At 34.9% G+C, this 27,682-nt stretch overlaps 1 protein-coding gene across 1 annotated transcript; it reads left to right on the top strand.

Annotated features, from left to right (window-relative positions):
* Window positions 1-293: 293 nt before the first annotated feature.
* On the top strand, window positions 294-27,307 carry LOC110035690 (peptidyl-prolyl cis-trans isomerase CYP21-4-like). Its single transcript, XM_020739961.1, has 7 exons — window positions 294-438; window positions 617-656; window positions 834-884; window positions 12,062-12,147; window positions 12,268-12,405; window positions 12,556-12,706; window positions 26,808-27,307. The coding sequence occupies exons 1-7, from the start codon at window positions 296-298 to the stop codon at window positions 26,892-26,894; spliced, it is 696 nt and encodes a 231-aa protein (XP_020595620.1). The 5' UTR covers window positions 294-295; the 3' UTR covers window positions 26,895-27,307.
* Window positions 27,308-27,682: the final 375 nt, after the last annotated feature.

The raw sequence follows: 27,682 nt of genomic DNA, 5'->3' as shown, positions 1-27,682 counted from the left end.
TCCTTTATACCTTCACGATATTATAGCTTAATCATGAGTATGGATTATCTTATCGATCATTCTCTTGATCTGATCCTCGTATCAGCAGAATATATATATTTGCTTTCATTTTTCTCCTAAACCAGCTATATCTACTTCTCGAGAATCTGCATTAGCTACTCATCTTTAAGCATCTTTGAAATGATTTTGTTGATGTTACTCTTATACCTCAAAAATGTTACAAGACTTGCTGTACTTACCTTTTGCCAATTGCTTAGAAGTGAAAATTGTTGTTTTCTTCTCCCCAGACAAACTTATGGCAAGAATCAAGCCTCAAGCATTGCTTATTCAGAGCAAGAAGAAAAAGGGCCCAACTCGAGTCAGTCTTACAACTATCATTACATGCAATCTTTTAGTCATCTTGGTTGTATTATCCTTGTATGCAACCTACAATCACTGGTATAAAAGGTTAACTTTTCATTTCTTTCATTTTAAATTCCATTTCAGTCATATGCAATCAGATCAGATGCTTGGCTCAGGACTAATTATTGCATTCACTTGTATTCTTGTCAAGCTCTTGTGTTAGGACTTTAAACTGATATTTAATCTCCTTTTTTGGAAACTGAACTCCATGCAGGTCAAATAACCAACTTGGAACGGTATTAAAAACTTCTGAGGTACATTTTTGATTTGTTTCATATTCGTTGGCTTCTTCTGTTAGTGGTGAGCAGATGCACCGTCTTGTGGCATCTGCTTAATGTTTCATTTACTTGAATATTACTTTTCTGTTTCTATCAGTTTTATTTGCTTTTAAGCGTGACAGTCACTAATTATTAGTTTTTTTTTTCCTAAAGCACACCAACGGTAATGGGGAGCCCAAGAAATTTGATCTACCTGGCTATGCTGTAAGTTCTCTGTTCCTGACGGAGATCTTGAGCTTCATTCTTATCTGTCAATTTTGTATCCTGCCAAGACTACATTTTCTTACGTATTTTTGTGTATGAACTTCCTTTCTTATGAATATCATTAGCCAAATAGGTTGGAATTTCTTGATTATGTTTGGCAACATGTGCAAGATTAAGTCAGGATTGGTATTATTTTGTTTTTGCATAGCTTTCCCAAAACTTGTCCATCTACAATATTGATTTGAGTGGGAATTGTATGAAAGAAAGTCTTACCTGCAATTGCACGTCACCCCCCTTACCTTCATGGCTTTTAGTGTCATGGGTAGTGTTGTCAAAAAAGCTCGTTGTTTGCAAACAGCTCGTGTTCGGCTCGTTCGTTAAGTGAACGAGCCGAACATGAACAAGTTTTTAAAGCTCGAATCATAAATGAGGCGAACACGAACAACTCTTTGTTCGTTCGTGTTCGGTTCGTTTTAACTCTAAATAAAAAAAAAATTATGTAATTATTTATATAATAATATACTACATAGATTATTTATATAATAATATATTACATATGTTTATATTGAAGTTTAGATTATAACACATCGTGTGATAATGTGGTTAGTGTTTTCTTGCATACATTTGGTTCAAGTTCGAATCCAACACTTTACTATTTTAATGAGCTAATTTCGAGCCGAACACGAACACAAATATTTAAGTTGAGCCGAACACGAACACATTGTTCACGAACCTATTTCGAGCACGAGCAGTTTTGAACGAGCCGAACATGAGTCAAGCCTGAGCTCGCTCAAGCTCGGCTCGTTTACAACCCTAATCATACGGAACTCACATGGAGTTGCATGTTCTCTGTTAAGTTGCAATGACTTCAAAACTTGTAACACAACACATAATATTATATAAAACATGCCTACATGATACCGTTCTAGGGTTCCTAGAAGATGATTGGGAAGCAGGTTTGATGGAGAGGAGGTGGAGGAAAAGTAGGGGAATGAAAATATGTGCAATTGACAATTTTTGGAGGGGGATAAATGACGCCGGCAGTTGACCCAGCTGAAAACAACAAAAAGAATCATGAAATGGCGTGGTATGGATGTCTAGGAGGTTCATCAACTGTTTCCGAGGAAGATACAAACACAACACTTGCAAAACAAAAAAAAAAAAAGAATGCAACACTCCTTAGATCATAAATAAGAGAATATAATCTCTCAAAACATGAAACTAAACCTAGTTCCTCCAACAACAAAAGACAACATATAAATAGCTCTTTCATAGAAACACCCTAACTAAAAATAGAGGAAATAAGATTAAATCAAAAAAGGAAGAAAAGATATGCTAAAATTTGGAAGTCGGCGCTCCCCTCCCCTAGTTTAAACCCATGCTTGTGGAAGTGTGGAAGCCACGATTTTGTCATTTGTGGAACTACTGCACTCGAAATCACTGTCTCAACTGTATCAGGAATTCCTTGCGTCATCCTTCTCGACTAGGAGAGGCTTCTTCTTCTTCTCTGTATGCTTTTGGAATCGATTTATCACCATCGGAATAAAGTCATTGCATCGCTATGGTTGAAACAATTTCACTACAAAATCTATGCTCACGCTCGTCTCAGTTAACTCCAAATCGCATATATTTTTCATAGGCTGTTCTGATAGAATAAATATACCTCATTTTTTGACACAACTAGAGCTGAAACTACACGTGGATTAATATTCTCATGAACCGAGCCTCGAGCTATTAATTTTGTACCCTACTTCTTCCGCTTATATTCGATTGAGCGTATCTAATTTAGAAGTATGTCTAGAGGAATCGACCCTGAAATGAATTTAATGGCATGCTGGACCACCATCAGTGGCAGTCATACAAGAGGTAAATGGTCAGTCATGATATTTGGCAACTCCTTTAATAGGGGCTATCCCTTTTCAAGTATCAACTCCTTAGGGTCTGTTTGGGGCAGCTGCAGCTTATTGGATAATTTGTTGATAAGCTAGGTGCGGTGGCTATTACAAATTTTTATTTTTTTTGGAAAAGCCAGACGACTGCCAGAAAGCTGCTACCGCACCTTGATATGTGCGGTGTGAAAACGCAGTTTTCAGCGTTTTGAAAATACATAAGCTGCCAAAACGCAGTTTACCCAAACAGGCAAGGTGCGTTTTCAAAACGCCACCGCACCAAATAAGCTGTCCCCAGCTGCAGCTAATCCAGTTTCTGCTGATAAGCAACTTATTCTGATAATCTGCTGATAGGCAGCTGATCCAGATAATCCGTTTGACTGTTTGGCTAGTGCGTTTTGAGAACAGCTGATTCTGGAGAAATGATTAATCTGCTCCTGTTCTGGATAAGCTGTTGAGCTGTTTGGTTCGTGCTTTTTGTAAATAGCTTATTTGAAATTTTTTCATTTAAATTAATAATCTGTGTTGCAAAATTAGTTATTTTATCAACAAAATTAAAGATCAAATGTTAAGCCAAGACAATACAAATAAGTGGAGTTACAATTATATAACTTAAATATATATGATCATATAAAACGAGCAAAGTTATGCATACAAAAGAAAAATGCACCTCCACATACTAATATGGACTATAATGAGATAAAAAAAAAAACACGTCAAAATGACAAGAAAAAAAATTATAACATTGACTTTAAAATGTAGCAGCAAATCACGACCCATGCCGCTCGGCACCCTCGGCTCTGACACACCAGAACCCTGAGCAAAACTGTCTGACTGGGATGCAGTAGAAATGAAAGCACTCGAACCAGATGCTGTGTTTTGAAATTTTGATATTGATGAACTCTGAGCAGCGGTGTCCAGTTCGGATATCATAGAAACATACTTCCTGTCGGCCCATTTGAAAAATTTGCAGTTCTCATGTCGTTGTGCTCACCGCGGGCACCTATAAAATTACCTCCTGAAGCTATGTGCCTGACGTGACGTAAGTAGCAAGGATGGCAGCCCGCAACGACACATCACTTTCTCGGACTTCCCTGAATATCTGGAACTCATCTTCCTGCAGTTATTAAAAATAGAATAGATTAGTGAAAAAATTGATGAAATATAAAAAGTATACTTACCAAAATATGGAGACAGCAGTTGCCAACAACAAATTTATCTGGCCGTCCAAACTACTCCACCGTTATCCCACCATATAAGAGGTGAAGCTATTAACCAACATAAAACAATATATCCACATTAATTATAAAATAAGCTCAAATCTGTCATTAAAATAAGAGAACCACTTTCAAAATAAATTCTGAAAGCCATATAAATCAAATTTCTGATAACCATCAATCCACCTATAACATCCAAAATGTTTGCTTGAAGATATAGAAAAGTAAAAAGAAAATGGAAAAAAAAAGTGGCTCAGACTCGTCTTAATTCCATCCAAAGTTAGATATCCATCCAAAGTTAGATATGTAGATATGCCCAAATGTTTTCTACCAATGGCACAAGGAGGCAGCAGTTACACTCAAAAGCATAGGCCATCCAAGCTGCTCCGCCATTGCATGTGAAAAGAAAAGATCAATCTTTAACCTATCAATGTATGCCTGTCAATTATACATTTCTTAAACCAAAAGCCACGTTTTTTACCACCGAAACAGAGAACTCATTGACATTCCATGTTCTGGTAAATGAAATTTTAAGAAGGGAAATTTGCATATATACCACAAAATTCTTATGTATTTACAAATCTAACACCCAAAATTTGATATATGCAGGTGCTGTAAACTTTCTCTATATGTGAACTGCAGTAGAGATTAGCTGAAAATTCCAATTTCAAAGGCGTGATACCTCTAAAATAATGCTCACCACTTCAGTTTTTTCATAACAGCAGAGAAAAGAAAATAGCAATCTAGTGCATACATAAAATTGATACATATCAACTATTCCAGTCCCTAACAGTCTTTTCTGCATAGCAATTGAAGCAACCAATGTACTTCCTTGACATCAAATTAATAAAACATCTCTCCCACTCATCATGTCTTCCAATAATCAGAAACTCATTGCACATATGAGCCTCAGCTTGTGCAAACCAACAAGCCTCGTCAATTTACAGAATTTGACCCCAACAAATGCATGGAAAACAAAATTTAAGAGAGCAGAAATTCTGTTGCCAGATGAAATAGGGAAAACTACAGAACAGGAAAACAACCAAAAAGCAGTGAAGGGAACCACAATAACTACTCTGACTGACAAAGAAATCACACAGCACTGAAAGCTACCCCTCCCTAATTTTCTTATAATAACTCTACTCACATTTATTAGTTTGACGAAGAAACCCAAATTATGCTCTTGCTGTCAGGTAGATGGAACCATTCATAAGTGAACTAACGCCCTAGCAAGCAATAGATTATGACCTGGAGGAGTTGGTGCATATTGATGACACACAAAATGCATTCTTTTCAACGAAAGAGTGGAGAAAATATGTCCATCAATGAAGAAAAAAAAGAAAAAAAACAGGTTATGAAAAAAAAAACAGATTATGAATAGATTATGAGCTGTGATGTAGTTGGTGCTTCAATTTGAACATTCTGATCATGAAACAGTGAAATGCACTGCAAATTAACTCCTGAAATTTCAGATCTCTAAGTAGCTATTCATGATGCAGATGTAAAATACTTCTAGCTTTCCATGCTATAACCATGATTAAGTAAGAAATTTGAAGAAAATATGCACAAAATCATTAGCTCAAGAACATCATGCATTAACATGCACAACCAATAAAGAATCATAGCTTATATTTAATACTATTTGATACCAGTGGGGGATACAAACGAAATTCACACCAATGCCAGAATCCCCAATTTCAAATGCTTGGCCAAAATATGGAGAACCTAGGAAACCAACTGCAGGAACTACATTTAAGCCATTTCATACCACACAACTGTTTCCTTGAAATATGCAGATAAACAAAATGCTTCGACTGTTGAAATATGCAGATAAACTATATAGCAGCTTGGATGTTCAAAATCAATAACTCCTTAACAGTTCCCATTGTTAACATTCTTAAAAAGATAAAAATTCCCAAAACCCAAATGCCATAGTAATGAACACATAAAATAAAATTCACGATTGACTAATATCCGTTGCTATTTGTTATCTTATTACCGCCATCTCAGATGCACCTTCACCCTCTCGATTGTATGGTTCTTGTGACTCCATTTCATTTGGCATTGTACGTCCCATATGGTATTCATATGCTTCAGGTGGGATCTAATTTGAATCATCTTCTTCTATGAGGGCGAATTCTTCATCCGATTTAGAGGGGTGCCGTCTAATGAAATTGTGTAATGTCATAGTACCAACTACAATTTGAACTTGCTTCGGAAATGGGTAAGCCGTCATATCACGTAATATTTCCTACTTTTTCCACACTCTGAAAGCTTTTTCGATTACACCTTGCAAGGATGAGTGCATTTTGTTGAATAATTCTTTATTGCCTCGTGTTACCCTGCGAGATTTTTCAAAATCGGGGATGTGGTACTTCGTATCCGAATATGGCTTAAGATACCCCATTTGTAATGGATATCTAGCGTCGACCAAATAGTATTTACCTGCTAAGTTACACTAATTAGAAATTGAAGTATTAGTACTGAACGAAGGTGTTTTGATTATCACATGGAGGAGATGGAAAACCGTGTCTATGGTTTCTGGTAGCAAACTTAAAAACCCGACTATCGTGTGCGCTTTCTTCTCATCCAGCCATAAAAAAGGTAAAACACATGTTAAAATCACACACGACCATAATATTTTGTGTGGGGGAGTCGCAATGTCCGATGTATGCAACCTTCTCTGCACCAGATAGCCGTGAATCAACTTGTCTTCCATCAATAGCTCCAATAAAATCCCGAAGTCACAGTAAAAAACCCCTTTAGCATGTGTCATGTAAATCAACTTTATGTACTATTGTTATAGTAACGACAAACCTCAAAGAATAACATGTATCGAGAGTCATTTGCAATTTGTAAAGAAGTGGAATGAAATATTGAATCTTTGACCTTAACTATCTTGCAGGTCAAACTCATCAGAGAGTTCAAATCAACTGCGAAATACTTGCTGATAGTTTCTGATGAATGTTGGAATCGCTCCATAACACCTCTAATTGATTTATTTTGAGATAAGATGTATAAGATTATTGTCAGGACTTCTCTTGGCGTTGTCCTTGCTGACCCATGCAACCCATGAATGCTCCGAAGTTCATTAAGCAGGTCAAGAAATATTCTTTTCGTATACGGAACATATTGAAGAATCGCGTTGGATGACCACGTAATAACTCACCCACCCATCTATCCCCAATCTGTGTAGACGTCATACATAGGTTTCGGTCGATGGATGTAAGATAATAATAGTACAACAAGGTAATGATTAGTGCGACTTTGTGAATGTGGTTAACTTCTTCTTCATCCATACTACAAAATAAGTACAATAATAATTTTTAAACTTCATCAATAAAGGACAAGAAAAAAGGACAAGTACACCATGGAAATTGTAGCCAAATAAAATATGAAAAATAACTAAAGGAAATAAAATTGTAGCAAAATAAACTGTATCGAAACATATAAGATAGAATCGTAGCAAAATAAAATATGAAAGCATACTACCATCATAGAAAGAGGATAAGTGTCCATCACACAAATATGAAAGATAACTAAAGCAAATAAAATACATAATATCCAAAATAATCATTCATCCATAAAAGAGCGCAGGTATTTCACTCGTTATTGTGGTTCCAACTTCATGAAGAACTGTCTTATAATTGGGTCTCGTAAGACCTTAATGAATTTTATGTAGTCATCATCGTCCGCCTTAACATCAGAATATTTATTGAGGACTTCAAGATATTCGTCAATGGAGGTGTCATGCGAGGTAATAGACATTGCTTTGCAAGTTTCAACAAGTGTTTCAGCGGTGTTTTTTATGAAAGCAACCCCTTTATTCTTTTTGTCTACCCTAGGGCGTTTTGGCAGACTTGTGGATTGAACATCTGTGTGAACTTGGCTGGGAACTCCCGAGTCACCTATTTGCACGGTTTTTATGTCCTGTGCTGAGCTGCCAAAATCTACATCATTTGGGGTGAACCCATGTGCTCCTCTTGCGACAACCCCAGCGAACATGCCATCCAGTTTCTCCTCCAAAACTGGATTAATGCCAATGAATTTAAATTTTTTGGCTGCCGGCTTTGCCTGAAATAGATTAAAATTTTTTATTAATAAAATCAATTCAATACAATATATTTTATATATATATATATATACCTGTAATTTTTCAACCCACCAATCATCTGGTGCATCTATTGTGCGCTTAACTTGATCCCAACCCATTCCCGTTGATCCCTTTTTCAGTTCTTTCCATAGTTTCCAATCCTTCTTTAACTGATTTCACTTGTTTTTCAATTTCATGTTCCGGTCAATTCCTTGAATTTTACCATAACATTTTGCCACCCTTCTTTGTTAAAAAAAGTCGTGGGCCTATTTCTCACCTCAACCTCCCTCAGACTTAGGTTACAAAATATAATAGTTACCTTTCTATCTCACATGACTGATGATCCAACCTCTTTAGCTTTATTCATTAAGTTCTGTATGTCAGTTATGACATAATTAAAAATTTAAACTAGAAATGAATTATATCTTTGAAATAAAAAAGAAAAAAACAAAACAAGCATGCAAATCTAATAATCATAACAACATCAAACTTATAAAGTATCAAAAGACCTAAATATGGCCCTTTCCTTCTACGGTTAGGATAGCCTAGGAATTCCCTCTACTAAAGCATGGAAACTCATATTACAACATTGTTAATGGGACCCAAAAGACTTCCATGGACAGCAACACAGCTAATGCAGTAGTGCACTAAAAAACAATGCACTATTAAATACAAATCAGCTGCCATCACCATTCTAATCATGCCATGGTTAAAAAAACTTGGCCTTGTTACTGCAGTTCATCTAATTTCCACATAAAGCTTCATATTGTTGTTAATTATACTACCTTCATGTAAAACATTAATTAGAAGAGAAAGTAACGTGCCCATGAAAGCATCAAAAGAAAAAACGCTACAACTCAAATGCACCCATTTTCAGCAATATCAAAGTTATAAAAAATCATGGCATATGACCACAGAACCCAAAATCCCATTTTAAGAGTTCGCTACCCCCGACTACTCCTTAAATAACACAAGTTTCAAACCTAGGATTTTTCACAGTTTGAACATCTAGACAATCTGAAGAAGAAGTAAGAAACCCAAAACACGATCCTTGCAGAATGACTCAGATACGACAAAAATAAGATGTGCGATATACCTGTAGAGCGAAAACCCGAAGAAGAAGATGGCGAAGGAGTCAAATGCCGAAGAAGCAGAGGGAAAACGAACCGGATCCGTGGAGAAGGAGCGATTAGGGCTAGAAATTCTCCGCTGGAGGCGTCGAGGGCGAATAGGGTCACGACATCGAAAGCGAGGAGTGAATAGGGTCACGGGATCGAATAGGGTTAGGATCGAAGGGCCAGATACGTAAATTTTCATTCGCAAAACGGAGACCGCGGGGTGACCTCCGCGGTCCGCGTCATTTACAAATATCAAAACACTAGTTTGAATAATCTCGCAATAAGCGCTAACCAAATGTGACGGCGGCGCCTCCCGCACTTTTAAGCTGCCCCAAATAGACCCTTAATGAGGGTGGATTTTGGAGTGCTAGTGGGCTCCACATTTTCTCTACTCTAGAATGTTTTTTTTTTCGGTGGGATAAGCTTGGATGCTCTACTGGGTGTACTCTGCCTAATCCAATGACTAAGCTCTCCACCTTCAAGTTTAGGTTTTAGGCATCTTGTACTGTCTAATATGGCTGCAACTATACCACAATGCCAATGGGAACTCAATTCCATCGGATGTCGAGTTATTGTGTGCTCATTGGGCTCCACTAACCCACACTTCTATATAAGATGCTCTAACTCAGTTGTTTACTCTAATGAGAGATCTTGATATTGCAAGTGATGAAGTATGAAGGCATGCCCTATTTATAATAAACTAGCAAGTACTTGCGCTGCATCTATCGTTTTATCTTGGACTATGTAGTGATTTTACTCTTTTCTTCTTACCGTTGAAGACGCTTCATGTTCTCCCATCATAATGATGCACTATTTTTTTAACTTAATGGCAGTTAGCTTTGCCATTTTGTCTAGTAGGATGTTGTATTTAAAGATACGTTCCACTGTTTGGAGCCACTTTATGAATTTATCCGGATCGAAACAAACATCAAAATTTGGTAAATCCACCTTTGCTCTAAGATATTGGCTTCTCTGATTTTCCATTGCAAATTACTGGGATATTTGTTCTTCATCATTAGAAACTTCCCGATAAGGGATTCATTTTCTTTTCTCGGCCTGACAAGTCACTGGTGTGGTTATGGGTGACCTCACCGGATTGTTTCCTCTTAAAAGAAGCAAGTTTCTGTTGCAGTCGAAAGATTTCTCGCTGCATATCCTCCATAGTAAGTTCCTGGACACATCTTTGCAAATTTCTCTTAGGTGGCATTATTTCTTTTTCTCTTGATCATGATTTCAACGGGAGTAGGGTTATTGATAAAAGGTCGGTCGAAGTTTAAGGTTTTGGTGATAGGTGTCGGGGTAGAATTTTGGTGAATGTAGTAATGTTGGATTTTGAAAATTTAGGATTGGGGCTAGCAATTGCGCTATGATTTAGGTATGGTGAGAATTTTTTATTTTTTATGAAATTTTGGATTTGGGGCAAGAGAGATAAATCCCTAAACATTTTGAGTTTGATGGGCTTTGATACCAGAAACCGTTCTAGGGTTTATAGAAATTGTTTGGGAAGTGGGTTTGATAGGGGCGGTGGAAGAATGGTAGGGGAATGAAAATATGGGCGATCAACGATATTTGGAGGGTGATAGATGATTCAGTGGCTGTCCTAGCTGAAATAGAAAAAAGAACCACTAAATGGTGTGGTACGGATGTCAAGGAGATTCACCACTTACTCCTGAGCAAAATACATGTACACTGCTTGCAAAAGAAAATGATAAAAACATTTCTTAGATCATAAATCAGAGAATACAATATCTCGACACACAAAAAATATAGCTAACCCCTCAAATAATAAAATATAACTTATAAATAGTTTCCTGGTAGAAAAAAACCTAATTAGACGTATTGATATTGGAAACAAATCAAAAGGAAGAAAAGATATGCAAAAATTTGGTAGACGTCCTTTGCTCCTGTACGAACTCACGATTGCGGGAGCCATGATTCCACAATTTGCAAAATTACTGCACTCGGGATTGCGATATTCGGAGAATCTCACATCACTTCATTTCCTAAAACCTTCCATACATCAAATCTAATTTGGTTAGGAATTTTATGAACTCCTATCTCTTACATGAATCTTTTGATGGCTTAACGGTCATCAGAAACACATTTGTGGAGTTAGAAGACCTCTGTTGATTTGTAGTGGCTTTATTTGGCTTAGGCAACTCATAATAGAGTTGCAGTGGCTTTACTTGACAGCAAAACTCATCTGGATCGTCCATGGAGAGACCTCTCACAATTTAGAGGTCATTTGGAATCCTTTTAACTATTTATTTTGATTTTGTCTTCTATTTGTTTTGCTTATGTTTTCATATGAAATAAAAATATGTTTGACTTCTTTTTTTTTCAAGTTTGAGAGAATGAGGTCAGGCGAGCAGGCGTACATGAGCAAAGTTTCTGCGCAACCAGGGGAGAGGGCTCGAAGTAGGCTGGTTTGCGAGATTGGTATTGAGTTTTGGCAGATGCAGGTTTAATTGGGCATGTTTTGGGCTTTACAAGCGGTGGGCATGGGGCTAGCCAGTGTGGTGTAATGTGAGATTGGGTGTTTGGGAGTTTCTCACTATTTATCTGTTTATTCAGTATTTATGTTCTTTCGGATTGTTTGGGCAGTCTTTTTATTTTATTATTGATCAAGCTACAGCCAACCAGAACCATGTCATGGGCCCCATGCTGCATTTGTCTGATATTTTTTGTTTTATTTAGATAACAAATTGTGAAAGTTTCTTTTGAGTCCTATGTAAGATTATTTGGCTTCTGGATATTCTTAAGTGTAATTATTTTTTTTACTCTTTTGAGCTAGGCATATAAATAGCAATGAATTTCTCATAATTTCTTCTTTAAGAAGTATTTACTACTTTTTCTGTAGGTCATTGAAACATCCAAAGGTTCACTCACTGTGGAGCTTCATAAGGATTCCTCCCCAGAGGTTGTGGACAAGTTCCTTGATTTATGGTATGCAAAAATTGTCATTTAATCTCCATTTTTTGCTACTTAGAGTGCTACTTTCCTTCATTCCTGTGCAAGTCCATTATATTAATATCATGAAAATTACTGACAAAACTGTTTATACAGTCAAAAAGGATACTTCAAAGGAATGCGTTTTCATCGTGTAATAAAGCACTTTGTTATTCAAGGTGGGGACCCTCACAACCTTGGTGCTGCTGAAGAATGGGCTCTCCATAGAAAATCCAATAGTCAGCTTGAGACAAGGTTTGATACATTGCAAACATGCTTAGAATATTTTTACGCCGTCTTTTATTTACGAGGAAGATGATTGCATTAAGCTAATTTACTTCCAACTTTGCACAAACTTCCTCATTCTATTTCTGTCAATTTTGATGTTGTCTGTGGTTTGAACAGCCCTAAGCACGAGGCTTTCATGCTTGGAACTTCAAAAACAAAAGCAAATGATAAAGGATTTGAGATCTTTATTACGACTGCACCAATTCCAGACCTAAATGATAAGCTTAATGTGTTTGGGCGGGTCATCAAAGGCGAGGATGTTGTACAGGTAACAATCTAATTTATTTTCTCATTTTCCTTATATATTTCATGACTTAATTTTAAATCAAATTTGACAATATACTCCCTTAAACATATTACATTTCCAAATGCCATTAATTTTCATTATCATATACAGTTTGATATTGACACCCTTGACGCTTAACATGTATAAGCTTTGAAAGCTTCTGCTTAGACTGCATGCCTGACTGAATATGACATCACGCAAGATTAGTGGTATTTGATTTATAAAAATATATTTTTTTTGAAGAATGAACTCGCAGATGTTGGTAAAAACATAAAAATATTCTCTATTGATTATTCCAATTGATTGGAGAATGATGTATGGAAGTTTTTTGAGGTCATGATTAATTTTTATTCTAAATTTATGTAATGAATTCCCCTTTAAACTTCTTAGGAAATAAAAAATTGTAAGCATTGAGTGATTTCTACCTTCATCTAAATTTGTTTTTTAAAAGGGAAATTTACATACATACCACACAATTCTTATGCATTTACATATCTAGCACCCAGAGATTAATATTTACACTTGTAACACCTTGGTATCATAAACCTATGTCGGAAAAGATGGATTTCATTTTTAAAATGGCAGCGATGATAGCATTTTTTATGTGATGTTAAAGATTTGAGTGACATGTATGTAAATATGAATGTTTAGGTGTTAGATATGTGCATACATAAAAATTGTGTGGTGTGTATGTAAATGCCCCTTTTATTAATATACAGCTTTCTTAGGGTTTGTTTGGGGCAGCAACAGCTTATTAAAATGCTACTGTACAACAACTGTTAAAATGCTACTGCACAGCAACTGTGCTAGGAAACTGCTGCGCAGAAGCTGCTGCGGGAAAACTGGATGTCTCTTTGTTTTATGTAGTTTTACGATAGCTATTTATGAATAAATGACCGTTCTGCCTCTGTTGTATAGTTCTGTTTATAATAAAATCAGTCATAATCTCACATTTCATATATAAAAACAAATATACAGTTTGAGTATTATAAAATAAAAACAAACACCTCACTAAACAATGACACAACAATCAAAACTATAAATAAAATTATTAAAATAATAATTAATATTATCATAATATTGTTTTTAAAATACAGCCTGTCAATGTCATAAGATAATTCCTCCATCAACGAAACTTTCCACGTCTGATCACTATCGACGGTGGAATCATCGAGCCAATCTGTCAATCTCTGATATATTTCTTGGATACCTGCAAAATTATCTCCCATAACTATGCATCTGTCGCGAAGTAAGCAGAGAATATTGTAGTCCATAGTAATATTAGAATGCTCTGAAGGCAACAAAAGTTCTCGAGCTCATATTTTCTGAAGGTTTAAAACCACAAAGCACAAACCTTTAGATACAACATTAGTAAGAAGAATAATAGAAATACTTAATTAAATTTCTATAAATTTGTGAGGTTTCAAAGCACAAAGTATAAACCAACGAATAATCTGTCACTACAAGAAAATAGTAATACTTAAAAGAAGTGTTTTTGTTTTTTTAAATCACGTAATAATGAGCTCGTATATGACACTTACGCATATCGCCACAAAAATCATCCAGAAGAACTCTAACAGTCATATGATTGAAAAACAAGGGCTACTTGGTTGCCTTCATAGCGATTTCATGGGTCAAAAACCCATAAAAACATATAGGTTATCGAGAAGAAGCCATAAGGTCGAATATTTTATCATAAATCTCCAAACAAAAATAAAACATATAATAAATACTTACATTAGATATTATACCCACTGTTGTCTCGCAGGCCATCCATGTGGGAAAAAATACATGAAAAATAACTGAAAATAAAAGTTCCACCAAATTGAGATTCAACTTGTACATCATTGCATAAACCGACATTACAATGAATATAAAATATTTTAGCAACACATATGTACATCATTGCACACAAGGTAATAAAAAAAGAAACATACAACATCCTTTCACCAGCTAGCTATGACATATGTAATTCGCTTTCTCAACTCTATTATTTCCCTTGCACATTCCCCATCTTGGGTACAAGACTCTGACAAATTACTTTCAGCTTGTGATATAGATTGTCTTAGGCGATATTCATAAGCTTCAACGGTGACGTGAATGATCTTCATCTACCCCATGGAAGTCAATGTCACTACGTGAAGAATGTGGCCGATTGTATTTGTAGAGAACCATTGCAGTGATCACAATCTGCATTTTTTTGCTAAACGGATATGTTTGCATCCTGCAGAAAGACTCATTATTTCTTCCTAACTCCAAATGTTTTTTCACTAGCACTGTGCAAGGATGAGTGCCTCTTATTAAACATCTCTTTCCTACCCCGGACAACATTATCAGCTCTTTCAAACTCCAGAATGTGATATTTGGTATTAGGAAATTGTTTTAGAAATTCTCTTTGTAAATAATATCCAACATACCAAGTAATATTTATCTCATATAATTATAATCATTAGTTTTGCAACAAAATACCCTTTCATTTATTTATATTCAAGCAAACCTGATGGTGGCTTCAGAAAATTGTATTTCTTAGTTCTCCTAACAAATTTGAATATGCGACTGTCATGTGCACTTCTTATTCATCCGACCATAACAAAAGGGAAGCACGTGTTAAAGTTACATAAAATCATGATATTTTGTGTTGGTGAACTGCATCGTCTGATGAATGTGATTTTTTTACTTTTTGATACGAGTGCATTCAGATGTGTTTCATTAATTGCTCCAATATAATTTTAAAACATTTAATAAAGGTATTCAAATTACTGTGTTCGAGTAAATTCAGGAAAATATGAACGCATGCATTTACCTTAAAATATGACATGTAATGTTGGTCATGTGAAATCTGTATGGTGGTTCCTTTGGAATGTGGGGTCTTCGGGTTTGATAATTTCGATGATAAGTTGATCAGAGCATTCAACACAATTAAAAAATATACACTGTTATTTCAGATGAGTGTTGGAATTACTCCATGACTCCTCTCATAGATTCATCTTGTGATAAAATTTAGAGGGTTATGACTGCACCTCTCTGGAAGTCATTCTGGAGGAGCTATAAAGTCCATGATTCCTGTAAAGTTCTTCCAACAGATAGATGCATACGGGTTGTCATACAGAACATTTTGTTAAATCTTGTCGGGTGGTGGATTATTCATATGTTGATGTTATTTAAAAAAAAATGGCAAAGGACTTGACGTTTCATAAATTTTCATATCCAATATTTCGGCCCACCATTTTTCCTAACCATCGATGGTTCTCTTTATTGGATTCCTACCCAAGCCTGTGGATCCGCACTTCAATTCTTTCCATATTTTCCAGTTTTTCTTTGACTGATCTTACTTTTTTTTCAATTGCATCATATCATATTCCCTTCTTGTGTTTTCCTTGAACTTTTTTTATTATATTTTATTAGTCCTCGTTAAAATAGGTGGTTGGCCTTTTTCTTAATTTCACCTTTTTAAGATAGAGATCACAAAATATTAGTTTCACATCTTTATCCCATATGATAGACAAACCAATTTTTTTTGTTTTAACCATGATGATACTAATAAGAAAAGAATTAAGCAACATAAATGTGTAGTAGAGAAAAGCAAAGTGCTATTTAAAAGTACCACAACTCGAATATGTAATTGAAAATGAACACCTGAAATGTATTAACATGTCACCCATAAACCATGTCACCAAAAAACCACTAATAGCACCACAACCGTGTCACCAAAAAATCACCATAAACACCACTACCATGTCACCAAAAAACCACACTAACATCCACACACATCACCAACAAACCACCACTACCATGTCATAAAAAAACCACCACCAACATCCAAACACACCACCAACATCCACCAACACGACCGACACCACCAACACCACCACCAACATGCCACCATAAAACCACCACGCACATCCACATTTACTACCAATATCACCATCACCATGACACCAAAAAATCACTACCAACATCCGCACGCATCACCAACAAACTACCAATAACACAACAACCATGTCAACAAAAAATTACCATAAACATCACCACCACAAATATCACCACCTAAAATCTTCACCATCATGTCACCCAAAAACTACGACCAACATTCACACACGCCAGCTACTAACATCCACACACACCACCTACAAGCCACAAAAAACACCACTAACATCCACACACACCACCAAGCTACTAACACCACCACCACATTGACATAAAAAAAAAAAAAACCACTAGCATCCACACACACAACCACCACCATGGCACCAAAAAACCATCACCAATACCACCGCCACAAATTTCACCGCCACAAACGTCACCACCACCACTATGTCACCAAAAAATCACCACCAACATCCACACACATTTCCAACAACACGACCATGGCACCAAAAAACTACCACTAATACAAAAAACACCACTAACATCCACACACACCACCAAGCTACTAACACCACCACCACATTGACATAAAAAAAAAAAAAACCACTAGCATCCACACACACAACCACCACCATGGCACCAAAAAACCATCACCAACACCACCGCCACAAACGTCACCACCACCACTATGTCACCAAAAAATCACCACCAACATCCTCACACATTTCCAACACCACGACCATGGCACCAAAAAAACACCACTAATATACCATCGCGAAGGAAAAACCACCAACGCAAACCAAACTGACAAGTATAACAACAAAACCACATTGCAATTATACCATAATTGGACCAAAAACAAAATATAGTAAAGAGCCCCAACTGACCGAACCACACAGTGCAATAACAAATAAAATTCCTTTCCAGAGCCCAACAAATCGCAAAAACCAAACAATAGACCCCATTGATCAGAAAATGGAAGGAAAGGGGAAATGCCAGAAATCACAAAGGGCCTCAATTCGAACCCTTCAAACATAGAGCAAAGAGTATTAGTCACATATGTAATGGAAAAATGTCAAAAATCACAAAGAGGCTCGCATCAAACCCTTTTAACATAGAACATAAAGCAAAGGCCACACGAACAATGAAAAAAATTCCAGAAATTGCAAATAGAGCAAAGCCAGAAATAACAAAGAGCAAGCCACATAGGGCAAACCTCAAACCATATTACCTATAAAATAATAGCAATTGTTTATTTTAGAGAATACCATAGGAACATATGAGAGAGTGCAACCGGAACTTGGACCAGAGAAAAGGGAGAAAGGAAGGAGATGAGAGATAATAACACTAGAACTGACGACCAGAGATAAGGGGGAGTGGAGATGGCAGCTAGGGCACTGGAGATACGTTAGAGAAGCACGACAACAAAAGGGCACGCGAGGCACAAGCAAAACAAGGGGCCTCAAGGTAATATGTCGCGGACAAAAAGTGGGTTGCGACCTGCATTTAGATGTGCTTATCCCAAAAAGCTGTCACACCGCTCTTTCCGAACGCTCATTTATGCTTTCTCCAGCCTCGCCACAGCTAAAAAAGCTGCCCCAATGCACCTTCAATAAGCGTGCTATAGAACTGAGATACCCAAGATGTTACAAAGCTTAGGACCATCATTTGTAAACTTTCTTGATGTATTGAACATATACCATCTATTTTGAGATTGTTATAGCAATTCCACACTCATTTTGCAATGCTAGTTTCCTAGGTTGTACAAATTCAACTCTTCCCCTAAAATTTTAGATAGTGAAGTGCTAGCTTTCTGTTCTTTTCACTTAATAGTTTAATTTACCTCCTTTTTTTAGTCCTAAATACTTTTCTCGGTCTCCTTAACATCCTCTTTTCTATCTCTAATGCCCTCCACCAATTCTCACAATTCACTTCTCTATTTCTTTATTGCCTCTTTACTTATTCCCTTACATTTGCAAGAAAGGCGAGGGCTCTTTGGGAAAGTGGTTACTCCTATTGACGGTGGTCATCACGATTCATCTTTTACCTTGCAAAGGGTGGGTTGACAACCTGCTTTAGTCAAAAGAATGTGTTTTCTTAATCCTTATTGGAGAACCCCTAAATGCTATTCCTTAAAGAATTGTGACCTTAGATTTAAAGCATGAGTCACTCCATTCCATATTTGAAAATGGGTCGGATCCATCTGATTTTTTATGACGAAAACTCTATGAATTATTAATATGCTCTAACTTTAATCATTAATAATTCATATTTAATAATTAATAAATATATTATCAAGCTAATTATAATTATATGAATTTGATGTTTATATGTAATGAAAATTAAATTAAAGATTGGTATGTCATTAGTTTACTAAAATTCAAGTTAAATAACTAATTTATGATTAAAGAATGAATATTAAAATACTACTTGATAAATAATAGTTTAAAAAACTCTTATTAATGACTAATTAGTTCAGTAAATAATTAATATTAATCAATTCAATTAGAAAAAAATAATTTATTTTATTTTAATTATATTAGTAATATTTAATATTATATTCATATTTCAACTAACATACTTAGATCTTGCGATAATTTGTCAAATAATTTCACAGTATTTATCCGGATTTAACATTTTTTATACCAAACAGTTTTCAAGATTTACTAAATATGGATTTACAAAATTTACTAAATACTTACTTTAGTTAAATCCTATTTCTAGCTAAACAGCCCCTTAAGCTTTGATATTAATTTTTACTTTTGTTTTGCTTTGATATTAAATTTTGATGCAAGACATCTCAGGGTCTAGGTTTACTAGTGTGGGTATAGGATGAGATACAGAAAATTGTGCTTAGCAGTCAGTCAACTTTAATTAAGGCAAATGGGTTGTCCCCTTCAATGAAACATAAAAATCCGTGTGTTTTAAACATGAATTTAAAGATCTTTTAAATAGAAATGATTGCAAGAATTTGAAATGTATAATAATCATATGTTCAGGATTTTCACTGCAATCAGAACATTTAGTTTGCTGCAGATTTGTCCATTATAGACATGTTTACAATAAAATAGACTATACAAATAAAAATTATCAATAGGAACAAGTAAGAACAAAACTTAGAATCACTTTCTGCTTGTCTTAAGGCTTTTTATTTGCGCTCTCGATTAGTATAAGCATTTATTTCCATCACTACCTTATCGGGACTGGTTGTTTAGCTTATTATCAGGATCTTCATCTTAAAAAAAAGAACCTGTTTGCATCAATTCTCTGTATTTGTTGAAATCTATCCAAACAACTCGAGCTATATACTTAGGCATAGTGTTTCTTTTTTGCTTCATTCTTACTTTGCATCATATCTTTGCACTAATTTTCTCATCCCATTTTATCAGTTACTTGGTTCAACAATACATCATCTTTCATTGTCTTTACAAAGCTGTAAGTGAAATTCATATTTCCTCCAGATCCATTGCCACCCTCAGCATCATTCTTAAACCAACTCCATTATTAGTGCTACTTATTCCCGCACCCCACTTCTTCACACTTTCTATCCAGCACATTCCAAACTTCCACCATACAAATTCCTCAACCCCAACACATTCCAAGCTTCCACCACACTAATCCCACCGCTCTTTAGTCACACTCGATCATATCCATTTTGAGGACCATTTCCTTCCCTTCGATTGAATTTACCGTTCTTAGGCTATTTCTGGGGTCTTTCGGAGTCAAATTCTTCAATATTGTTCCCTTCTGAACTTTTTGATTAAGCAAACATTTATAAATATGCTTGCAAGCATATGGCCAGATGTTTTCTCTTTTATTATTGTAGCATTTTTTTCAAGCCAAGGGTGAGTTAAGGTTTGCTTAGCGTAAAAACCTCCCTCGCTTATTGAAGATTTCCTTACTTTAGCTAGATCTATTTAGTAAATCTCCCACCTCATGGTGGAGGCCTTCTAGGCAATACATCTTGTGGAACCTACTTGCTAATAAAAAGGGAGGATGAAACGTATGTGTGACAGTAGGGCCTCTAATACAACAACAACAATAAGCCTTTACCCACTAAGTGGGGTCGACTAAATGAATCCTTTTTCTCCCTTGTGTCCTATTGAGTGCCATATTTTCATTTAATTCTAATAGATCAAAATTATTTTTTAAACAATATGCCCAATTCTTTTTAGATCTACCTCAGCCTTTCTAAACATAAGTTGAATTTGAAACATCTACTCTCTTGACTGGACTCTCTAATCTTGTTTGCAATTGGAACTACAACCTTTTCACAAATAGATTCCTTTTCGTATTGTCTTTTAAGTGTCAAGCCCCGCCTAAACATTCTCATCTCATCAAAACTTTGTTTTATACTTCTCTTTGAAAAACAAACATTCTGCGCTATAAAGCATTGCAGATCTCACCATCATCTTATATAATTTTCCTTTTAAGTCTAAGCGGTACCTTTCTATCACACAGTAGGCCTGACGCCTCCACTTCAACTAACCAACAAACTTAAATTCTACTAATAACATCCCCTTCTATATGATCGTCATTGTGAATAATAACATCTTTTAATGATTTGATCACCCATATTTACAACTCTGTCACTAGAGCTTCTACTACTAAAGTTACATTCTATGTATTCAGTGTTGGATCTACTCAAACGAAGGTTTTTAGGCTCCAACATAGACCTCTATAATTCAATTATTTTCCTTGAGTCTTTCTTTGGTCATCATCAACAAAAAACATACACCAAGGTACATCCTCCTATATATGTCCAGTAAGAGCCTCCACAACTAAAGCAAAAATTATAAAGATATGGACTTAAAGCCGATCCCTGATGTAATCCAACTGAAATAGGAAAATACTTGGTCAATCTTTCTTCTGTTCGAAGACAAGTAACAACTCTATTATACATATTTTTAATGACTTGAATATAAGTCATTTCAAGACCTGTTTTTTCTAGAACTTCTCTTAGAATTTTATCATAAGATTTCTCTAAATCAATAAAAATCATGTGTAGATCCACCTTGCTCTCTATGTACCTCTCCGTCAGATCTCTCAATAAATGTATATTTTCCATAGTAAACTTGCCTGACATAAATCCAAACTGATGAGAAATCTTTGTATCACATTTTAACCTATGTTCAATTACCCTCTCCCATAATTTGAAAGTATGACAAATTAACTTTATTCCTCTATAATTTGCACACTTTCGTGCATCCCCTTTATTCTTAAAAATGGGGACCAAAGTACTCTTCCTCCTTTTAGTTTTTAAAATAATATTAAAGAGTTTCGCAAGTCAAGAAACTCCTAAATCTCTTAGATGTTTCCACACTTCAATAGAGATATCATTAGGTCCTACTAATTTTTCACCCTTGGTTTTATTTTATGGCTTCCTCAACTTTCTTTTTACTGATGCGACGGTAAAAATAAAACGTTTTATTATTATTAACGAATTTAATATCACTGAGGCCAACCAGATTTTCAGAAATTTCATTGAACAATTTATCAACATAACTCACCCAATTATGTTGAATATCTCTCTAAGAAAAAACCTTTTGATTTTCATCTTTAAGATACTTTACTTGAATTAAATTTTTATTTTTCTTTTCTCTTTATTTGACTAGTATATACATATATTTTCACTCTCTTTAGTTTCTAATTTATTATAAATATCACTGTAATTAAAATTCATAACTTCACAAATTATTGTCTTAAACTCCCTATTGGCCACTTTATATTCTTCTCAGTTCTCTGAGCTTTTACATTTAAATCAATTTTTATAACACTATGTCTTATATTTTATCATTTTTACACATTAATATTTCACCTCTAATTATTTTTATTTATAGAATTTTTACCTTTTCATTCTCCAAGTATATCTTTTACACTTGTTCAATAGTGCTTGTTACTTTATCCTAGTAAAATTAGATACTTCATGAACATTCCATATGTTGAAATCTTGAAGTTTACTCAGAAAAATAATTTTATTTGTATCTTTTATGTGCCCCCATCTAATTCTATGATAATATTTTATTGTATTCTTTATCTTACAGCTCTTAATCTTAAAATTTAGAACTAATAATCTATATTAAGTACTTAAATTTTCATTTGGAATAACCTTAGTCTTGATATTCTCGACGATCTCTTTTCCCCTTAAGTTAATAATCATTTTGTGTTTTATTAGATCCATTCTTATAAGTAATAATATGTTCATCTATTTTTTAAAATAAAGTATCAACAATAACAAAATCATAAGCTAAAACAAAATCTAATATTATTATACTTTTTTCATTAATCACTCCAAAATCTTATCCACCATGCATATTCCTAAAATCTTCTACCACTCTAGCAATATGTTCATTTAAATATCCTCTAATAACAATTCTTACTTCAAGAGCTATCATTTGTATTTATTTTTCAAGTTCATTCTAAAATTTTTCTTTTGAATCTTTATCTAAACTTATTGGAGGAGCATTAATCAACGATAATCTTTAGGGTTATAATTTCATCTTAAATTCTATTAATTTTTACAACATTATCTTTCAATCTTGTATCTATAATTGCATTTACACCATTTCTAGTGCGACTCCTACCTGAATAGCAAAGTTTAAAACCTAAGCTGTCAACCTCCTTAGCCTTTTCTCCAACCCATTTAGTTTTTTTAATTCATTAAATATTTATCTTCATATGAATCATAATATCTATTAATTGTATTAATTTTCCTGTGAGGGTACCTATTTTCCAAGATTTATCCTAATATTACTTTCATGGACTAACTTATTTTCCAACATCCATCCATAATGTGAGAATCGTTGCTTATTTTATGGCGATAGAAGGGCCTTTAATAGTTTAATATAAACGCAGGGATCCAAATTTACCTTTATTTTCTCTATTGCTCAAGGCAACTTTCATTTGTTTAGCAGCTTCTAAAAGATAGGGCACTCACTAACTTTCATTCCTATTTTGTATGGACACAAAACTTTGACAGACATTATCTGCTCCCTTATCACCATCAATATGAGCAGATTAGGGAATGTTTTTATATTTCTCTAAATTCAAGTTTCTTGTGTTGGATGGATTGGTCTTTTATTTCAAGATGGCGTGAACAGTTGTTTTGTGACAAGTTTTCACAGAGAGAGAGAGAATATACTTATTTTACCGCCTTGACACCTTTGAGAACTTAATGGGGTTTTTCTCTTTAACTACCTTGGGATTTTTCTAAGTGTATTTCGCCTCTCTCAGCCTCCAGTGGATGAGATGGACCTTTTTTTCAGGCATCATCTTCTCTTTCTAAATCAACTGCTTTCCCCTAATTAAGGAAACAAGCAAGTTAACCAAATTTATCACCGTTTGCTTCTCCCTCAGCTAATTCCTTGGACATGGGCTTTTAAGTAATTACCCGAAAGCATTTTATTATGTTGTGCTTTGTTGGCCATAACCAGCCTGGTCTCTGGCTTTGTGTGCACGAGCAAGGTAATGAAGAGAAAATGCCTTTGGATTAAGGTAATGAGGAGAAAACTCGCATGTAGATCCATTTTTCTGTTTCTTGATCCCTTGTAAATAATAGGTTTGACTTTATCATGGGCATAACTACTCTCTTTTTGCTGACGACTGGGTGGTTTTATTGAGATCTATGAGAATGCTTTGTTTATTTTTTTGGGTAGTTTTAGTATTAGTAAATCTAGTGGTAGATTTGTAACAATGAGTGATCAAATCATTAAAAGATGTGAATGGTTTAGGTACCTCGGATCTATTGTTCAAAGTGATGGTGCTATAGATGGGGATGTTATTAGTAGAATTCAAGTTAGATGATAGAAAAGTACCGTTTAGATTTAAAGGAAAGTTTTATAAGATGGTGGTCAGACCTGCATTGCTTTAAAGGAAAAGAGAAGCATAAAACCAAATTAAGTGTTGCTGAGATGAGAATGCTTAGGTGGATGAATGGCTTAAGAGACAAAATGTGAAATGAACGTAACCATGAAATGGTCGGTGTAGCTCCAGTTGCATATAAGATTAGAGAGAGTCATCTTAAATGATTTGGTCGCATTAAACATCGACCACCTGATGATCTAGTTAGGAGGGTAGATTTTAGATCCGATTTTTGTTAAAAAAGGTAGATGTAGGCCTAAACTGACTTGGGCATTATAAAATAATGATCTTAATTTATTAGAACGAAGGATTCATGTAGCTGATCCCACTTAGTGGGATAAAGGCTTGTTCTTGTTGTTGTTGTTGGTCAATTTTACACATCATTATCATGAAGGACACAACCTTCTTCTTTGACCGTCAGGTTTCCTTCCCCATCATCCTAAGAAACCTTGGTTAAAGTTTACTAGTTCAAGCAGTGCACTGTTCTCTATGCTCTGGCATGCTTGTTTTGTTGTGATTGGGAGTGTGGACGTTTGAATAACAATTCCAAAAAATACGCATACATTTTCTTCAGGTGCCCTTTGAATACTTATCTTTTCTTCGTCACCCAACATTTGTAGCTTTACACTTTTCGCAACTGCTCTTTTTCATGCAGCAGAACTCCAGTATAGCTTCCTCTACGATATTGATGTGTATCTGATTTCGTTTACTTTTGCTGATGCCCTTTGTTTCATTTGAAGAAAGAGGAACCAGCAGGTCTTATGGGTGAGACTGTGCTCAGCCTGGCTCCTTGCCAAGGACTGGCAGTGGAATTCATTGGAAGTGCCTTCCATTGAGCACTTAAATGGATGGGGTATTTACATACATACCACACAATTCTTATGTATTTTAATATATCATACCTAAAGTTTCATATTTACATACATATTACTCCAAGATTTAAGGGGATGGGGCATTTACATACATACCCACAATTTTTATATATTTAAATACATAGCAACTAAACTTTATTTTTTTACTTTCATAATACTCTAATGTTTAATGCCAAATAAAAAATACAACTAATACTAACTCATTTTAATGTGTAGGTTCTTGAAATCGAAGTGTTATAGATGTAAATATCAAACTCTAGGTGTTAGATATGTAAATTCAAAAGAATTATGTGGTATGTAGGTAATTTTCTCTAAATGGATTTGATGTCATCTTTTTCTGTGCCTCTTCTAGTGATAGTTATTTAGTATGAAATTCTCTAGCTTCGCAATTGCGGGTGGTTGTGTAAGCAAGCTTGGGCTGGCTTGTCGGGATGATATAGGTTTATGTGCAAGTTGTTCCGGCCAACTTGTGAGGGACTTCATTGTTTATCCTTCAGACTTTGTTGTGTGCCATTCTATCCTTCACTCTACCGCATTTTTCGGACCGGCATATTGCCGTAATAGCTTATCGTCTTCTTTTAATAAGTTTATTTGTTGATCCAGGCTAAGTTCCCCTGAAATTTTTATATTTGAACTGCTCTGCGGACTTTGATATTATAGCATGCGCAAATGCAACCTTTGGAAAGGACCAGACAGCATTATTGAGTGTTTTTCAGTCTGAACACTAGATAACTACTGGTTTACAATTATTATAAGTTGCAATTTTGTCAAGGGGCGATTGGTGGCTTGATGGGTTTGATACTGAGTATAAGTTTTATTTCTTCTGATTTCAAGCATTGAGGGTATGGAGGAACTTGAAAATTCTATCTATTGCCAACATGTTTAGTTTTTCTATGTTTCTACCTTTAAATAGAATAACATGATTATTGATTTCGATCTACAACTTAATAACTAATGATCTAATCGGCAATTTTTATTAAATCATTTAGCTAACTTGATTTATAAATCAAACAGCTTGTAATACCTCCCATTGAAGTACTACTTTCACGTCATGTTTTTGAAATCAAACTATTAAAATGGTTTTTGAGCCTCCTTAGCTTTTTGGTTGAAAGCTGTGCTTACAACCACAAAATAGAATTGTGTTCAAGACTTTTGCATATGTGGTGTGTGTGCGCTTACAATTAATTCCACTCAGATGTCCACAGATAAAAAAAAAAAAAATGAAAATAAGTTTTAGATGATTTCTTATATGCTTAAAGAAATTTATTTGATTTGAGAATTACACTATGGAATTGATGAATCCCCCATCTCACTGTGTTAACCATTCCTCAAATTTCTATTTTGTATGATTTACGCATGATCAAATCATCCTAACATTTCATTATTTTTATATCATCCTAATTTGTACCTCAAAATTTAAGGTCCATTGCAACAATACTTTTCTTTTGTTCGCACTTTTCCTGAAAGTCTTCAATGCATTCCAGGAAATTGAGGAAGTTGATACGGATGAACAGTATCACCCAAAGTCTCTCATAGAAATCGTTAACATAACACTGAAGCAAGAGCCCTGAATATTAACTGTATAAAGAGTTAACCATCCACCTCTTCAGGGCTTTGTCCTGTTCCTTATAGGCCTATTGCAGCAGCAGCTGCTGAACTTGGTCTGTTACATTTGTTTCAGAAGTGTGAGATCTCTTGATTTGACCACACATTCTAAATTTCTCTCATCTGTAACCTTTGTGCTGCTACAATGTATAGGAGTACATACCAGTTGATTGAACGCTATGTGGTTGACATCAATTTGCCTGGAATATTATGATTTTTTTTAGTCTTCTTGCCTCTGTATAAAGTTCCTACTATATGTTGTTTTGTAACAAATGTAAGCTTAGAACGGACGAGATTTTGCTATAGATTGGCGTTGTGAAGCTACAGTTGCAATTCATGGTGAAGTTAGACATACGGTTGTCACAACATTTTGTTTTAGGTTTTAGAAATTTGGATGCAATTTTTGAACACCAGCGACACTAATGTAGGGCTTGTTTGGGATTTATTTATTTTTGTTTGTTTTTTGTTTTTTAGTTTTAAACATGCTTTTTTTTACTGTGTTCTTTACCTATTTTTATTTTTTTAAAAAAGATAAATTAACATGTTTGCGAGCTCATTTAAAATAATGTTTTAAAGTGTTTTTAAAAATAATCATATTTTAACTCGATATGTTAAATATGCTATGTTTCGAATTAAAATATAAATAAAATAAAATAAGAAATAAAAGTTATCCCAAACAGTCCCTTAATTTTGGGTTCAATTTAGTTGAAGCACTTTACATCTATACGCTAATTAAGTTGACTACAAGAGTCAG

The sequence above is a fragment of the Phalaenopsis equestris genome, unplaced genomic scaffold (genome assembly GCF_001263595.1).
Source record: "Phalaenopsis equestris unplaced genomic scaffold, ASM126359v1 Scaffold199124, whole genome shotgun sequence".
Lineage (NCBI taxonomy): Eukaryota > Viridiplantae > Streptophyta > Magnoliopsida > Asparagales > Orchidaceae > Phalaenopsis > Phalaenopsis equestris.
This window is presented reverse-complemented; position numbering and strand designations above follow the sequence as displayed.

Bases quoted from the DNA above. Each gene is read 5' to 3' on its own strand.
- LOC110035690 (XM_020739961.1), top strand. From the start codon at position 296: ATGGCAAGAATCAAGCCTCAAGCATTGCTTATTCAGAGCAAGAAGAAA. The intron at 439-616 runs GTATAAAAGGTT...AACTCCATGCAG, and splicing joins TATGCAACCTACAATCACTG to GTCAAATAACCAACTTGGAA. The intron at 885-12,061 runs GTAAGTTCTCTG...CTTTTTCTGTAG, and splicing joins TTGATCTACCTGGCTATGCT to GTCATTGAAACATCCAAAGG.